Source organism: Acipenser ruthenus, chromosome 5 (genome assembly GCF_902713425.1).
Source record: "Acipenser ruthenus chromosome 5, fAciRut3.2 maternal haplotype, whole genome shotgun sequence".
Taxonomy (NCBI): domain Eukaryota; kingdom Metazoa; phylum Chordata; class Actinopteri; order Acipenseriformes; family Acipenseridae; genus Acipenser; species Acipenser ruthenus.
Genome location: NC_081193.1, coordinates 12592035 through 12610008, shown reverse-complemented (window position 1 = coordinate 12610008; position 17974 = coordinate 12592035). Strand labels below are relative to the sequence as shown.

General features: G+C 41.5%; 1 protein-coding gene across 1 annotated transcript in view; it reads left to right on the top strand.

Moving 5' to 3' along the window:
• The window catches only part of LOC117402777 (protein eva-1 homolog C-like), a 110907-nt gene that overhangs the window by 27107 nt on the left and 65826 nt on the right, over nt 1-17974 (top strand). Inside the window, exons 2-3 of the mRNA XM_034004224.3 lie at nt 3964-4178; nt 12165-12288. Coding sequence (XP_033860115.1) covers nt 3964-4178; nt 12165-12288 — 339 coding nt within the window. The remainder of the gene's footprint in view (nt 1-3963; nt 4179-12164; nt 12289-17974) is intronic.

Below are 17974 nucleotides of genomic sequence, written 5' to 3'. Positions count from 1 at the left end.
AGAAAGCTTAAGATAATCAATGGTGATTTATTTAGCAAGTTGTAGCCCGTCTTGTGTCAAATGCTATTAGCGTAAAAAAGAGACAAAAAGAGGGTGAAGGGATTTTGGGTTTGTTTATGCTTTTGAAAGATAAACATTCAGACAAGAAATAATCCATGAAGAATTTTAAACAAAAAGAAAAATCTCAAAATATGTGTATTTCCTCTGTGTATACAGTAACAGCTGCTAAACCCTTCAGCAACCTCTTCAAATAGGTTAGCTGACCTTTGCCCTTCTCAGTCACTCTTAAGGCCTTTGCACACGGGATCCGTTCCGTCGTTTAGAATCCGTCATCCGAAAAAGTCGTCTGTCAATCCATTGCACACTAGATGCGTTAATATCGTACTTCAGAGTGCTGATGTGCAGTGGAGGCTTTGTAGTAAATATACCTAGTTTCAGTATTTTAATAAAAAAAATGTATACAATTCTGTTAATTCTTACATAACTTTGAACACAAAAAATGTTAAATGTAGTATAAACTTAATGATCAGCCAACGCTGATGGAAAACGTTTATTATTACGTTTCTACTAGACTACAATAATGTTGTTACGCAATACATAAACATTTTTTTTTAAAAACATATGATATAACACAACACGGTTGTCATAGCATCAGGAACCATATGACCAATATTTAATTTTTCAAACACTTGCTCCTGTAATAAATATATATATATATATATATATATATATATATATATATATATATATATATAAGCTAGCAATGAGCTACCTAAAATACTTTCCATCACTTTCATGTACTGCCCCTCTTTTCTGACTGTTTAGCCCTGACCGCTCTTGCCCTGTCACGCTTCCTTCTCTGATATGTGTCTCCAGGTTAGGCCATTGTTTCTTTACTTCCTCGACTACAATTGAAATACAAAGTATATGCTTGAAATAACCTCTACTTCACAAAATCCACGTTTTCATGTTTTATAATACGTACTTTACTCCAGGAGTGACTTATAATTTGACCGCTGTCAAATTTACCAGACTGGTACAATAATACAGTGAGTTACTATCATTTATTGCAGCTGTGTCATACCTGTTCATTCTTCTAATAAAACACAAACTTTCCAAAATCATGGTGAATGATTTGGCAAGCATTATCCTGTTGAAATCATAAATGCTCATTTTAAATATTCTCACAGTGTTTTTCCGTCCTGAAAAAGTCCTGAGCTTGCTGATGTACTGTTCACAAGAAATGTTTGAATAGCTCAAGGATTTAAATACAGAAACAGGAGAAAAGGATTTAAATACTGCCCATGTCTAGGCCTGTAGAGCCAAACAAGAAACATTTTGGTGGATGGGTACATCCTAATAGCTCACCAGACATAAGTTGTGTCTGCCTATGTAAAGCCCTTAAGCTTGGCATGATTTGTTTTTGTGCAACTTGTGCTACTGAGCACAAAGCATGCTGAAGCACAAGTAACCACGATAGAGTGAGGTACATACACATGGTAAGCTATGGTTAAGCACATTAGTAAAAGCATGTGAAAAACTATTGTAAACTGCTAAATTACTGAACAGATGTACACTACTATGTTAAAGCTTCATAAGGGCTGCTGTAGGTCGTTTCTGGTTAGCAGTGCTTGAGTATTTGAAAACCTATAAGCAAGCTTTGTTTTACTGGCTAACAGACACTTAGAATCTTAATTCCATCAACTCCTGAGATCAGTCACAGAATGCTTATTTTTCTTAGTAAACATTTGCCTTTGAAGTAGGCACAATCGATGTGACAGAGGAGGTGCAATCAGAAGGAATCATATTTGTAGATGTACGTAGCTATTAAAATAAAGTGGAAATAACTGAAGCTAGCGTATGTTAGTTTTGTTAGTGCCTCAGGGTGTACAGGGCATGAGTCATGCTACTTTGTTATGTAATAATAGCATTCATCAAAACGGAGGCCTTCAAAAGACTTAACTCTACCATGGAGACATTCCTCCAGTTAATAGAGATGTTTGGAGATGGCATTGATTACTGTGTATGAGACCTTAATAAACATAGATAAAGATTGCACAGAAATATACCTTTCATTGTGTCAACAAAGGTGGGCACTGATTTCAAAACATGCTCTGCTGGGATAGACTCAGATCCTAATTTAAAAGCAGCAAGCTTCTCCTGGACTCACAGCTGTTTAAGATAGCTAAGATAATCCTCAGCCATTAGCGGTAATATTTAGTTTTTCTTGGTCTGCTCAACTTCCCTCCTGGCTTTGAACCCATAAGTCTGTTCCAATCCTGTTAAGACTGTCGAAAAAAAATGTTTTTATTCAGTTCAGATTCCAGGACAATTCTTAAGGTTTAGAAATCCCGAACTGATCTCAGTGGTGACAGCTCACAAAAAGTCAAGCTTGGACTAAATACGATTGTTTCATGGTCATTCATGGTCTGACAGTGAATACCTTAAGAATGGCTGTATTGGTCGCACTGGCGTAAAAGTTGCTCCCCACTTTTTGAGACTTAAATTTTAGGATTTTTGAGACTTCAATTTTGTGTTTAAAATACTTTTTGTTTTCTTTCTACATGTTCAACACTGATAAATAAAACAATATACACAGGTTTAGTTTTGAAATAACCCTTGTTTGCAACATTTTTATCACATTAATAATTTTACAGTGTTTTTTTTTTTCGTTTTTAGTTAAACTGCTAATAGAAACTGTATTCTGTTTTTCAAAATTTCAAAATAATTGGTTCAAGTCAATTTAAGTACAATGTCAAAATACATCAGAATATAGATATAACACCACTACTGTAAATTCCAGTAGTAGCAGTGTAAATCACTGACAAGTGGAACTTGAATGGATTTAAAAAGTAATAAAATCAGTAATTAAGTAAGTAAAATCACAGTAAAATATACATTCTACATCACATCTGTATTAACCTGTTTTATTTTGACTTATCAAGTACCCAAACACTTCAAGAACATAGCTTTGCATTACTGAACATTTCTTTCCAAAACCATACTTAGAAATATAGTTCCAGCTGCATTGGGTTTTACAGATTTGTTCTATTAATTACAGTTTTAAAGAAAAGTATTAAACGGTGCTGCTTGAATTAATTAAAAAAGCAAAAAACAAAACAATAAACTACATCGGGCCATAAACACTTTCCTCCTCTATCAGCCTTTTTTTCTTTCGCCATATTTTTTAATTTGTCTTTGTTTCGTCTCCAGTCACGTATTGTTTTTTCATTAATTCCAAACTCTCGTTAAGCATTGTTGGATGCCATGCTTTTCGGCAAAGCCAGCAACGCTCAATTTCAAATGGATGTATCTGGAAGCATTTTAGGAAGAATCCCAAAATATTTCCTCTCAACTCTCATTGTTTTTGAAGTTATGGGCCTATAATGGGGGGCTGCCCATGACGAATGAAAACAAGCACTGAAAAGGGACCTTTGTTAATGCGATAGAGGCAAACGTAGAAAAAAGTGCAAATTCACAAATACAAAATACTCTCGCGACAAGTCCTGAATCACTGTAGCTATCCCCTCTGTAGTTTTAAACATGGTCCTTTTTAGTGCTCCTTTTCATCCGTTATGGGCACACCCCATTATAAGCCCAAAGTTAATATTTTAGGATTCTTCCTAAAACATTCTCAGGTAGATTCATGTGAGATAGTAAAAGAATATGAGAGGGTCTGATGGGAACCATTGATATACTAGAATAACCCAAGTGCACTGTTCAAAGGTGCAGTGCTTTTTTTCATTTTTTATGCTAATATATAAACTTTTAGTTACTACTTATTCCATTGTTCATTGTGCCTTCTGTGTCTTCAGTCTCAACTTAAAGTCTGCATTGTCAGTTTGTTTACATTTACATTTTAAGCAGTTACAACTACAATTTTGTATGCCTTATTTGCATGTCTTAAACGATGGACATTCCTTAAATAAATGTTCCAAATTTCACCTCCATGTTTTCTGGCAGGTTACCTGTCCAAAGTGTTGAGGAATTACACAGGGCATGCTTGTGATGGGGAGTACATCTCTGTGCGGTGCCCTCACCGGACTACCATCAGCATCCAGGCTTCCTTTTATGGCAGGAGGATGCCAAGCCATCAAATGTGCCCGTCCCATTATCCACATTCCAACACAGAGCTATTCAAGGAAGACACATCCTGTTCAACTGTTACCTCACTTCAGGTAAGTGCTGTCATCAAAGCTGTCCTTTTAGAGAGTAAAAAATGTAGCTTCAAAGGCAGTTACCCTTACCATGAATCAGCATTGTGAAGCTAGTTTCCCATTATCTTGCTATCCCTAAGAACCTTTGCTTTATAGAATAGTATTGCTTAATAAACCAATATATTGCAACCCACAATCCAATTAGCTAAAACACAAGTTTCATGTTAGTTATACTGTACAAATGTGTTATTCCTTTCTGAAAATGTGAGGGGGGGGGGCTGATTAAAACTTAATAGCTTAGACACTGGCTGCAACTGTGCTATTCCTTTGCTAATACAAATTATATGTGTCTGTTTAAACGCAATGCATTTATTGCAATATTCATAATACTGCATTGAAAAAAATACAGTCAGTGACTCCAAGATGCAAAAAAATCCTGACACGATTCTGTTTACCTTACAAGCATCCACAAGAACAAGATTCAGTTTGTGTGCCATACAGTGGGTGTAGATGGCTGTTGGGTGGTCATTCCTAATTTTCTGCTGGACTCTGTTTGTGTTTCCGGACATAACGCTTGCCCCATCGTATGCTTGGCCCACTATAGGAATAGCACTTAGTCCAACTGTCTGTATACCGTCTTTGAGACAACTGTAGATCCCCTCTGCATTTCTGGATTGGGGGCAGTCCTTAAACTCGTACACATTCAAGTCAGTGCCCACATAGCGAACACACATCGAAAGTTGCCCTTGCTTGAAACCTCGCCCTTCGTCAGCTATCAGGCAGTAAAATCCCACATTCCGCACATCTTCAGCTGTTTGTTTCCTCACCAGGTCAGTCACTTTCCTTTTCATCATGCCCTCTAAAGGCCAGTCCTTGGCGTAACAGATAAAGTAGCAAATCGATAATTTCTCTGTTTTCCTCAACTGCCATCTTAAGAGAGTTTGACAAGTGGCACACAACTGAGCCCGATTTACGTGCGGCCTGGTAATCTTTCCATTTACTCATACAATCCAAGTGAACCTTGCAGGTAGAATGACTGTTTAGCTTTTCATTGATCTTTTTCCAATCTCTGTGAAAGTGTTCTCCTTGTATTCTGAAGAGCAGTCAAAAATTATACATGGATAGCAGAATACAGCATCTGCAGGTACACTGTATTCAATAAAATGATATCGATCGAACAATGGCAATGAGAATGATCGATTTTGCTTGCCGAAAAAACTTTTGGGATAAGTACCCAACTTCACCTGTAGAGGCCCACTCGATCGGTCCCCAAGTTTTAAATCAATCGAAAAACCACCAGCAGCAGTAGCAGCACTACTTACATTTTTATCTGCGGTGTGTACTTTGTCTGCAATTTTTTCCATTTCATGTTTCCACACTGACTGCAGTATTTTCCGAGCCGGTGGTTGTGTTAAGGATTTAGAACATTTATTTTTTTTAATAGTTACTGTACGTTCGGGGGGGAGGGCTGAGCCTCGTTAGCCGTGGCCTTCCGCCGCCTATGAGTCTAGTTTATTATTCTACTTGACACCTGAATGACGCTGAAATAGTCACTGTCTAGCACAGACATTTTTTTTTTTTAATTATTAACCGACTTTACTTAATTTTTATCTACTTCTGTTGATGTTGCTTTTAACACTAAGAACATTTTCATTTTACCAAGAATAAACACATCTTTACATATGTGGCTGATTGGGAATAAATAAGCATACATTCTTAGCAAAAAAAAAAAAATTCTCACATTTTTTAATGAATTCTTGTATTATTAAAACTAAACAAAAAAAAGGACTTTAACAGTAATCAAAAACATAATCATGTTCGAAGAGAAAGAATAATGGAATGCTTGTAGTTTTACAGGACCTTTCGACATTTATCAAGTGCCAGCTTGTCTGAGGGCTGAGATTGTTGGTTCAGTGTTAACACATCAGCTGTCATTCCTAATCCAGGCTTTAGAAGTAGTTCTCAGGGTCAAGTGTTAGATTCCTCAGTAGTCGTCACACCACAGATTTACACCTCCTGTGTATACCTGAAGCAATGTACGTCTGGGAGAAGCTTTACAGCAGGTTAAATATCATGTGTCGGTCCAATAGTTTATTTTTCTTTTTTTCCCTTAAGTAATGTTGATTTCAAAAATGAAAACGGATTTGGAATAATTCATTAAGCTCTTTAGGCTATACACGTTGTAAGCAATGTCTCTAACAAATGATCTTTCAGCATTTCTGCAAAGTGTGGTTACATTAAAATGTCCTGTGTGTTATAAAACATTTGAACATAGAGTTGACTTTACAATTACCAGCTGGTGCTGTAGATTTGCTTTAACTAAACCTAAACACTTCCCTTACCAACCACTGCTGCCAGAATCAGCCTTACTCCATCCCATCCCTTGTGCTCATGCCATGGGTTTACTAAAACAGAATGAACCAAACAGGACCCACAGCCACTCACTGGAAGTGTGTGTGCATGTCTCACTCTGCCAACTCAGAAATGGATTAGATTGGACCAGCTATCCAGGAACGTCCTTTCTGAGGTCAGTGTTCTATGATTTCCACATGCCTTCCATGAGGTTAATCTTATTCAACTTGTGACATAGCATCACGCAGGGAGCTTTCAAGAGCATCAGTAGCTGTGTCCACATCCCATAGCAGTCTTAGATAAACCAAGACATACATTTCTTAAAAACACACAATGTACACTAAGTGTCAATACGATACACTTATTGGATAAATGCAGATTGTGTAAAGAGATTTTATTAACATAACTGTCTGGTTATTATGCAAAAAAAAGAAAGTTGCTAAAACATACGGTAACTTTTAAATTAAATTAAATTAAATTAAATTAAATTAAATTAAATTAAATTAAATTAAAGATATGTATAGCATAACAGTGCAACAGCATTTTGCAATGTAATTGCACTCATTTGTGTGTCACCTGCTGCTCACCCTGTCAGGCCTACAGAGGCAATCTGTCTCATGTCAGACCACCTCACCTGCTATTGCATGAAGGCCACAGAAACAGCAGACCCTTACATTGGGCTGGAATTGAAAACGTTTTAAACCACCAAGTAAGACCCAGCATGTTGTTAATAATGCTTGATAAATATATAGGATGGGAATAAAAATAAATACATTTTATACCTGTGTAATGGCTCACTATTGCTGACAAGTTTAACTGAATTTAATGAAAGAAAGCCAGCTGAAGAAGTTGTCTGTGACCTTTCAAAATGTCTTTATTTAAATGGCAGCAGGTACAGCAAAAACACTATAAATGAATCTGAAATTAAATGAAGGCAGTAGTTTTAATTCACTTGGCTACCTTTGTGTACTGTATAAGCTGTATATCAGAAATGTTGAAATATCTTGTTTGGCTGCAGTACACGCTGTTGCAAGGTTGGTCTTCTCGTGTGAACAGCCCATTTTTAAGGCTTGCCTAGTGTCTGCAGTAGTTATACAACACTTAACAAGAGTGAATAACAAACAAAAACCCTGGGTGAAAAAATTACCCACCCAAAGCAGGATACAACTAAGGCAAGAGAGAGTACTTGACTGATGTAAACAGTTTCTTCCCCCGGGTTGTGTGCTCACAGATGGTCATCCTCTGACAACTGGTAGAATTCAGGGAAGCTAAAAAAAATGCTAGTGTGTAAACAGGATGGCTTGTGGTGACGTCAGACCAGGAAGAGACAGGCAGCAATACTGCGAGTGAAGCGCTGATATGCAAGTTTATTATAAATAAAAAGGTTGAACAAACAGAAAACAAAACACTTACACCAAACAAAACTGCACTGTGGCCAAAACAGACAAACACAACAGATACGGAACAAACAAGTATCGTGCTGGTGTAAAACCAGCACGGGTGGCAATTGTTTTCTACATTTATTCTTTTTATCTCATGTCTTTCATTCCGCCTCTGAACACACTAACCCGTTCAGCCAAAGCTGCAGGTTTTTAAACATGCCACCATCTCCAGATTAGCAATAAATTAATCAATCTGGAGACTGTCACATTCTGCACAGGTTTAGCATGGATGGGGTATTTGCAGGTATTAGTTCCTTTCAAAATCATTTGTGATTGTATGATAACATCGGAGTCATTCCATGACAAATCACCCCAAAAAAGTTGGATTTTAAACCCTACCATCTCCGATTTACACCAAACTTGGTTATTGGGCTGTATCAGACAAGCTCAAATTGGTTGATGGATACGCCCCTTAACATTATGTGTGTCATTTTATTGGAAATCGCATGGCAAATTCAAAAAATACATTTTAACCCTTTGCGGTCCATTTATTCAGCGCAGTTTATTTTAGATGCGCTTTTTAAACATTTTTTTTTTCATTGCATATCAACAGGACACTCAGTACTGCATCTCCAGCCCTGCCCCACCCCTTGTTCGCTGTATTTTTCACATACCTTTTCATAGTCGTGCATACCGATAAATCATCTCCTGATCACTCGTTTTATCACCAAACTCCTCAGTAATGCGATCCAAGTCATTATTTTATTACTATAACATCTCAAAAAGCTCTGCAAATGTCAGTGGTATTCTTTGAGCGCTGGATGCAGAAGCAGCTATCTTGTTTGTTTATGTCCGTGTTATCTCTGTGGTGCCGGGGCTATCTGTATTGCTCAGATACGCCCCTTTTTTCTTTTCTTTTTTTTTTTTGGCTTCTCTCAGCTCCTATTGGTCTCACTCGGCCATTGAATGGTTCTCGGCTTTTTCCGGAGGAAAAACGACTAGAGACCTGTTTTTTATGTCATTTTGATGATGTTGGACAGGGACATTAGACAGGAAAGGGTTAAAGAAAACAATTGGAAGTTACACCTTTGACCTTTGACCCTGGGGTGATACCCCAAAAATACAAATCTCAAAAAATTACCAAGAAAAGGTCAGGGTCTTGAGCTTTGTCTGTGCAAAATTTCAGGAAGGTAATATTTTTGGTTTGCTTTGAAAAAATCCCCCTCCCTCCCATTTCTAAGAAACCTGAATAATCTTCCGGTAACAAACATTTAATTTTAATCAGGAAAAAAAAAACATTTAATTGGAAAAAAGTCAGCACCTTTTATGAAAATTTACTTTAATGTGACATGGAGATGTTACTAGCATGCTATCATAGTAATGAAGTAAAGTATGGAAGATGTTAATCAAGGTTTTGCACTCAACTCAGAATTTGAGAACTTTGAGGTCGAGTTTATTAGATGCCAGGAATTCCAGAAATCAATCCCTGAAACTCTAGTTAAATAAATTGTCCCTCAACAAGTATAGCTTGTTAGGACTTCCAGGTGATAACTAATTGATGGCCTACAAACTCTGGTGAGACTTATTAATGTCTTGTCACTCCTATGATAAGTGTGAATTTAGAGCCTGGGATGGCTCTGATGAATCCAAAGCTGAGGAAGAAGATGCAGTTTTATATCAGAGAGGAAGTTTTATTTCTGTCATATATGCAGATATGTTTTTGATGGGTATGATTAAAATGTCTCTGAGGAATTTGAGGAATTTATATCCAATTCATGTGCCCAGGTGGGAAATCACAGCAGTATCGCTGGCCAGAGAAGGTTGACAAACGCTCGGTACCCCATGGCAACATTCTTTGCAGTGTTATATGCCCTAGTCTCACTTAGTCTTCCTCAAGAGGCTACAAGTTTAAGTATCAAGGTCACAAAAAGACTGAGAGAGAATGGGTCATTGACTGAAGTACATTTTCACCTGCAATAAAAGGTGCAGACTTTTTTTTTCTTTAGGTTTTGATTTTTTCAAATCGAACCAAAAATATTACCTTCCTGAAATTTTGCACAGACCAAGCCGAGACTTTGTGTTAAGGTGTAACGTCCTAAAATGCCACCTCCCACAAGTCTGTAGCACAAACCGGTTTTGAGTAAAAGGTTGGTTAATGTTAACTTTTGACCCCTTTACCTGATCAGTCTAAAAATGTAAATTTGAGCTTGTTTGCCAGAAACAACCCCAAGAACCAAGTCTGATGTAAATGGGAGATGGTAGGGTGTAACTTGTTAGATGATTTGTCACGGAATGACCCACTAACGTAACTGTAGTACATATAATAAAGAAACAAAGGCTACAGAATCATATAGTTAGTAAAAACATAAAATATTATTTACAGACATAATTAAACCTTTAGTACTATACGTTCATATATCTTAATTTGCATATGCAGTTTGAGAATGCTGTATTTCAGTTTTTCAACTTTGGATATAACGTTCAGATTTGATACTATTTGATTATCCCTGTCAAGTTCGATTATCAGTATCATCAGTATCACCCAATAACAAATAACTTTTCTCTACGTATTTGCTTCCTCTTAAATGTAGACACAGTGTTCTGAAATGACATTCACATTACTGTCTTGGAAGTGCAGTGTTTTTCAACACTTCACACACTTGAGTTGCGGCCCTTTCAGATGACTAGAAGAAGTAACAGCAGTTAAATGTTTAGGGAAAATTCAGACAAACCTCCAGACCTGCCTTGAACGCCCTTTTATTTTTTAATTTTAAAAGCATTTTTTTATCATCACTGGTTTGTGGGGAAGGATATGTTGGCACTGAGTTTTAGAAAAACAAAGTCAACCTCATACTGGAGGGGAGTAAAATACACATTTTGTTTACACTTCTACAATACATCATTAAACACCAGTTTAGGGGATTTAAATGAAATGCAACAGTAAGAGCAAACAGTCTGTTAGACTAACTATTTAGAAACACTTAGAATGTAGCCCAGACATGTGAGAATATCTCTTAATTCTCTTTGCATAATAATTATGCTTTTAATCACTGTATTTATATTACTTTTTTGTAAACATCATTACATTTGTAAATCTTTCCAGGTGACATAATCCATCTAGATTAACTTGGTTTTAAAGCAAGGCACGCATAGTAATTTATTAAAAAACACTTCAAATAAAATCAGTTTATTCATTGGTTGCCAAAAAAGTTGTTTAAAAATAATAGAACTGCATTTATATCATCTGAAAAAAACATATCACTGATGTTGTGTTAATGATATCAAAATAAATATTTGGTTCTTGTCTAATTATCAGAGATTGAGGAGGGTAGCATACATTAGCTTGAGTGACGGGGGAGGATACCTGGTGGGCCCCTCAATAGCAGCCATCTGAAAGGAATTTGTTAAGTCAATGAGCCAGAGAACTTAAAAATGCAATAGCCAAGCCTTTAAAAAAACATTGTGTTATCTGGAAGTGTGTGGCTCAGGTGTGTCTCAGGTGAGGTCCCTGTAACATGGGTGTTTCACACATTTCTAGGGGGGCACAGTAAGCATTCTAATAATACAATAATTACAGCAATAATAAAACATTTCTAAATAAAATTTGACAAATAAGTCTAAATGTGAATTTTACAAACTTGCAAATGTTTGTTGTTTCTTTAAATTTGTTTTTAGTTTACCTATGATAGAAAACCGGGCTTAATAATGCAGTGACCCAGTGATGGGTGATTTTGTGTTTAAGAATCAGTGACAGTTCCTGCTGCATTGTACCCTTGTTCAGGACATAATGAATCAGTTTGGGCTGCATGAAAAAAGACAGAGCGACTGTACAGGTGCATCATCGTCTGAAAACAAAAAATGTTTGATGTTGGAAATTGGATTTTCCTTTGCTGGCACTGCAGATGAACCTCGTTGTCAGGGTATTGTCTGTGGTGATGTACTGGCTAATGAATGACTGTTTATTAAAAGCAAAAGTGCAGCCAGAAAAACATGTGTTTTAACAGTTTGTAGCAATTTTGGTAAATTTTCTTCGGAGAAACTAGCGTCAAGTTCATCAAAATTAAGAAAATGTACTGAAATTTTGGCAAATACCTCACTGTCGTTGGTTGATTTCTGATAAGTGATTTATAATTATCACTATTCTCTGTAAAAAATTACTAAGTTGGGACATGATTCAAGAAAGGTTGAGAACCCCTGGTCTAGCCGACAGACACATACTGTAAGAGAGACAGTATCCTGTCATCACTTCATGTTTTCTCTTTTGCTTGTCTAGAAAATGCTGGATGAGTGCCAGGACAGACGAAGCTGCCAGCTTCTTGTCAACAGCAGGCTCTTTGGGGTGGATCCCTGCCCCAGCACCAGCAAATACCTCACTGTGTGGTACAAATGCCGACCAAGTAAGTTCTGCTCGAACACTGTCTGTTTACACTGTCAAGGTGTGAGTAATCCCAGCCCCAATTCTACTGCACAATGTCACCTTTTTCTGCTTTCAGTACTCTTTTAATGTAATATAAAAGAAGAAAATACAAAACAGAAGCCTAACATCTGCTCTTAAGTTTGCAACGCCTCATTTACAACTATATTATTTCAGTGGCTGCTGCGAATCTCTGTCAAGTCGGCAATTGGAAACCTTAAATATCCTCATTTAGCTTGTTCTTTTACTATTATTAAAACCAGGGATATCCCTAAAACTGGATTTAGAGGGGACTGACCAAACAAAGTGTTGAATTACTCTTAACACATTTCACAGGAAAGGAATTCAAATGGCATATTAATGAGGTTATGATAAGTGCCCCACTTCAAATATTCCCAGCAGGCATAGTAATGTGTTCATTTATTTGTGCCGCAGTGTTCACACAGTATATAAATCAATTAATAATGATGATAAAGTGCTGTTCATCTTTACTCTTTGTTTCACTCAACAGTCTTTGATTACTACAGTGTATAAAATACAGCCATGGTGAAGTGTATCCTCCTATTCACGATCTATAACCCTAGCATAAAAAAACAACACAACGACAACTCAATAATGGTAGTGTTTGAATATTATTACTACTATGCAACTGTTTTAAAAACCCATTAAGTGCTTCCTTGTCTTTTCTTGGAATCGTAAATAATGTGAGATATATTCAGGTCAGGGCCTTGTCTTCCAGAATTCCAGTCTAAATTAACTGTCATTTAGAATCTCACTCTTCTACGTGACTTGTTGCTGGCAGGCCTCTTAAGTGCTACAGAAACAGAGTGCCTGGTGAATGATTTTTTTGCAGGGGCTGTTTCTTTTCTGCCACATTTATCTTCAGACATCCATTTCTCTTCATTGCAGGACAGCTTAAATGGGCAACAGAAGGGCAGGGCTCGTTGTGCTCTGTATTTTCCAATTGTAAGTGTGTGTCTTGAAGCAGTGTATCATGGATATCTGCATTCATGAGATAAAGTGCTTTTAGTTTATATTATGAGACAAGCCAAAACATTTTGTTTCTTTAACCTTGTACCAGGGTTTTATCTTCATTGGGGGGTAAAGTAATGATGTGCCTTGTATATTGTAATAGAAATGTTACAGTTTAATGTATGAGTAATAAGCTATAGGAGTCTCTGTGTATAGGAACAGCTTAGAGAACACTTCGCCTAAGGGAACACCCTTGTGGTGAAACGGATTTTCCCCATTGTACATGCTCTGGCTAAAGGAACAGGGACTTCACTTAAAAGAACACCTTCTTTGCACAGATAGCAATTCATTCACAACGGATACAGTACTGTTTTGTAAAAAAACGGCTTGTCATCACGAGAGTGTCTTGAGGGACACTGATTTGGTTTATTACAGTGCCTTGCATAAGAATTCACCCCCTTGGACTTTTCCACATTTTGTAGTGTTACAACCTGGAATTAAAATGGATTTCATTAGGATTTTTTGTCACTGATCTACACAAAATAGTCCATAATGTCGAAGTGGGGAAAAAAATCTACATATTTTTCAAAATTATTTACAAATAAAAAACTGAAAAGTCTTCATTGCATAAGTATTCACCCCCTTTGCTGTGACACCCTAAATAAGCTCTGGTGCAACCAATTGCCTTCAGAAGTAACATAATTAGTTGAATGGAGTCCACCTGTGTGCAATTAAAGTGTCACATGATCTCAGATTAAATATACCTGTTTCTGGAAGGCCCCAGAGTTTGTTAGAGAGCATATCTAAACAAACAGCATCATGAAGACCAAAGCTATCAAAACAAGTCTGGGATAAAGTTCTGGAGAAGCACCAATCAGGGTTGGGTTATAAAAAAATATCCCAAACTTTGAACATCCCCCAGAGCACCGTTAAATCCATTATTAAAAAATTGAAAGAATATGGCACAACCGCGACTCTGCCTAGAGAAGGCCGTCCACCAAAACTCAGTGACCAGGTAAGGAGGTGTGGCGGATTGTCCCGCCCCTATTTATTATTATTTGTATTTGTTTGCGGCGCGAATAAAAGCGCCGCGTCTTTTGTTATTGTTTTTTATATTTATATTTAAAAACCCTGTGAGGATGCATGACTGATCAGCTACTGATTATTTAACTAGCTGACAGTCATGCATCCTTACCAAACGCGTGCAGACTGTGGCCGAGGGGTAATAAGATAATTAACAGCCAGTTAACCCCTCGGCCAGAGTATAAGAACCTGCAGCTGTCCGTGCTGCAGGGTTGAGTGTACAGCGGAGAGTACGGGGAGCGGAGAGAGCGAGGAGAATAAAAACAACTGCTAAGTATCGTGCTGGTGCTGGTGCCAGCACGCTTATTTGTTTGGCCAACGCGCCTTTTTGTTTTGTGTTTTGTGGTGTGTTTAAATCTTTTGTTTTGTGGGGGAGAGGTAAGCTGCAGCAGCAACAGCAACTGCAGCAACAGCAGGAGGAGGTCGGGGATGATGGCTGGGAGGTTTGTGTTATAAACCTCATGGCGGAGTTATGCCCTGGCTGTGGGGCATATGGGCACACGTTGGCCATATGCCCCACGCAATACGAAGAGGGGGAGCGCGAGCATCCAGCGCCCAGAAGGGGGGAGCGCGAGCACCCAGTGCCCAGAAGGGGGGAGCGCGAGCATCCAGCGCCCAGAAGGGGGGAGCCCGTGCATCCAGCGCCCAGAAGGGGGGAGCGCGAGCATCCAGCGCCCAGAAGGGGGGAGCACAAGCATCCAGCGCCCAGAAGGGGGGAGCCCGTGCATCCAGCGCCCAGAAGGGGGGCGCATGAGCATCCAGCGCCCAGAAGGGGGGAGCCCGTGCATCAAGCGCCCAGAAGGGGGGTGCACGAGCTTCCAGCGCCCAGAAGGGGGGCGCCCGTGCATCCAGCGCCCAGAAGGGGGGAGCACGAGCATCCAGCGCCCAGAAGGGGGGAGCCCGTGCATCCAGCGCCCAGAAGGGAGGAGCACGAGCATCCAGCGCCCAGAAGGGGGGCACCCGTGCATCCAGCGCCCAGAAGGGGGGAGCCCATAGGTCCAGAACCTAGGCCTCCAGGAGCAGAGCAGTGGGAGCTGCCTCTGCCTCCGCCACCTCCACCGCTTCCACCACCAGGAGCAGAGCAGCGGGAGCGGCCTCTGTCTCCACCACCTCCACCGCTTCCACCACCAGGAGCAGAGCAGCGGCAGCTGCCTCTGCCTCCGTCACCTCCACCACCAGGAGCAGAGCAGCAGGAGCTGCCTCTGGCTCCACCACCGCTAGGGGCAGAGCAGCAGGAGCTGCCTCTGCCTCTGCCACCTCCACCGCCAGGAGCAGAGCAGCAGGAGCTGCCTCTGCCTCCTCCACCAGCAGAGGGTGAATGCCTGCTGGTTCTGCCTCAACCGCCGTGGGAGAACTGCTTACCGCTCCCAGCTCCACCAGCAGAGGGTGAATGCCTGCTGGTTCTGCCTCAGCCACCGTGGGAGGACTGCTTGCCCCTCCCACCTCCACCAGCAGAGGGTGAATACCTGCTGGTTCCACATCCACCGTCATGGGAAGGATTGCTCCTGCCCTGCCTCGCACCGCCCAAGGATGCCTGCCTCGCACCGCCCAAGGATGCCTGCTTCGCACCGCCCAAGGATGCCTGCTTCGCACCGCCCAAGGATGCCTGCTTCGCACCGCCCAAGGATGCCTGCTACGCACTGCCCAAGGATGCCTGCTTCGCACCGCCCAAGGATGCCTGCTTCTCACTGCCCAAGGATGCCTGCTTCGCATCGCCTGGGGCTGCCTGTTGCTCCGCATCGCCGGGGCTGCCTGTTGCTCCACATCGCCTGGGGCTGCCTATTTCTCCGCATCACCTGGGGCTGCCTGTTTCTCCGCATCGCCTGGGGCTGCCTGTTGCTCCGCATCACCTGGAGAGCCACCAGTTACAGGGAACGAGGGAGAAGTGGAGCTCCCGCTGCCGCCTTCATGGCCAGGGGCTCCCCTCCCGAGTTCGCCTCCGGAGGGTCCGCTGCTGCTGCTGCTGCCATCGCCTCCCAAGGGTCCGCTGCTGCTGCCGTCGCCTCCTGAGGGTCCGCTGCTGCTGCCGTCGCCTCCCGAGGGTCCGCTGCTGTTGCCGTCGCCTCCCGAGGGTCCGCTGCTTCTGCCGTCGCCTCCCGAGGGTCCGCTGCTGCTGCCGTCGCCTGCCGAGGGTCTGCAGCTGCTGCCGTCGCCTCCCGAGGGTCCTGTTTTGCCTGGGGTCGCTACCAGTCCTGCCATGTGGCAGGAAATACTGTGGCTGGAGCCCCATGAAGGGGAGCTGCCGGCCACGGAAAAGGGGGGGGAGGTCAGGAGACCAGCTCCCCCAGCCGCACTTTCGCGGCAGGCAATACTGTGGCTGGAGCCCCATGAAGGGCAGCTGCCAGCCATGAAGAAGGGGGGGGGGAGGTCAGGAGACCAGCTCCACCCGCAGCAATTTCGCTGCAGGAGAAAGGGTGGCCGGAGCCCCACGGAGGGGAGCTGCCGGCCATGAAGAAGGGGTGGTGGTCTCCAGACCTGCCCCCCCTTCTTCAAATTTCTTCAAAATTTTTCTGGCCAGAGGAGCCGGCCTGTGCGTGGTCCACTGGGACGCTACAGTTGTTGGGGTGGGAGGAGGACATCCCGCCGTGGCCGCCCCCGGAGACACCTTGCTTCCCCTGTTCCTGAGCCGGGACTGCTAGCCGGGACTTTAGGGAATAAGGGGGGGAGGTGGTCGAAAAAGCCATGTGTTGTGCGCACAAGGGGGGGCATGTGTGGCGGAGTGTCCCGCCCCTATTTATTATTATTTGTATTTGTTTGCGGCGCGGATAAAAGCGCCGCGTCTTTTGTTATTGTTTTTTATATTTATATTTAAAAACCCCGTGAGGATGCATGACTGATCAGCTACTGATCATTTAACTAGCTGACAGTCATGCATCCTTACCAAACGCGTGCAGACTGTGGCCGAGGGGTAATAAGATAATTAACAGCCAGTTAACCCCTCGGCCAGAGTATAAGAACCTGCAGCTGTCTGTGCTGCGGGGTTGGGTGCAGAGAGGAGGTACGGGGAGATAGAGAGGAGACAGAAATAACAATTGCTAAAACGTGCTGGATTAGCCAGCACGATACTTACTTGTTTGTCTGTCTGATTCGTTTGGCCCTCGTGCCCTTTGGTTTCTGTTTTGTTGTTTGTTTAAATCTTTTGTTTTGTTTTATGATTTAATAAAATTAGTTGAATGCCGTAGCATTCAGCTTCACCCGCCCATCCATAGTTTTGGTTTCTGTACTTCCTGGTCCGTGACGTCACCACACCTCACCACTGCAAGCCATCCTGCCACAGGAGGGCATTAGTCAGAGAAGCAACCAAGAGGCCAATGGTAACTCTGAAGGAGCTGGAGAGATTCACAGCTGAGATGGGAGAAACCGTCCATGGGACAACTGTAACCCGGACACTCCACAAAGCTGGGCTTTATGGAAGAGTGGCGAGAAGAAAGCCATTGCTGAAAAAAACCCATATCAAATCCTGTTTGGAAATTGCCAAAAGGCATGTGGGAGACACAGCAAACATGTGGAAAAAGGTTCTCTGGTCTGATGAGACCAAAATTGGCCTTAGCGCAAAACGCTGTGTGTGGCACAAAGCCAACTCTGCTCATCACCCTGAGAACACCATCCCCACA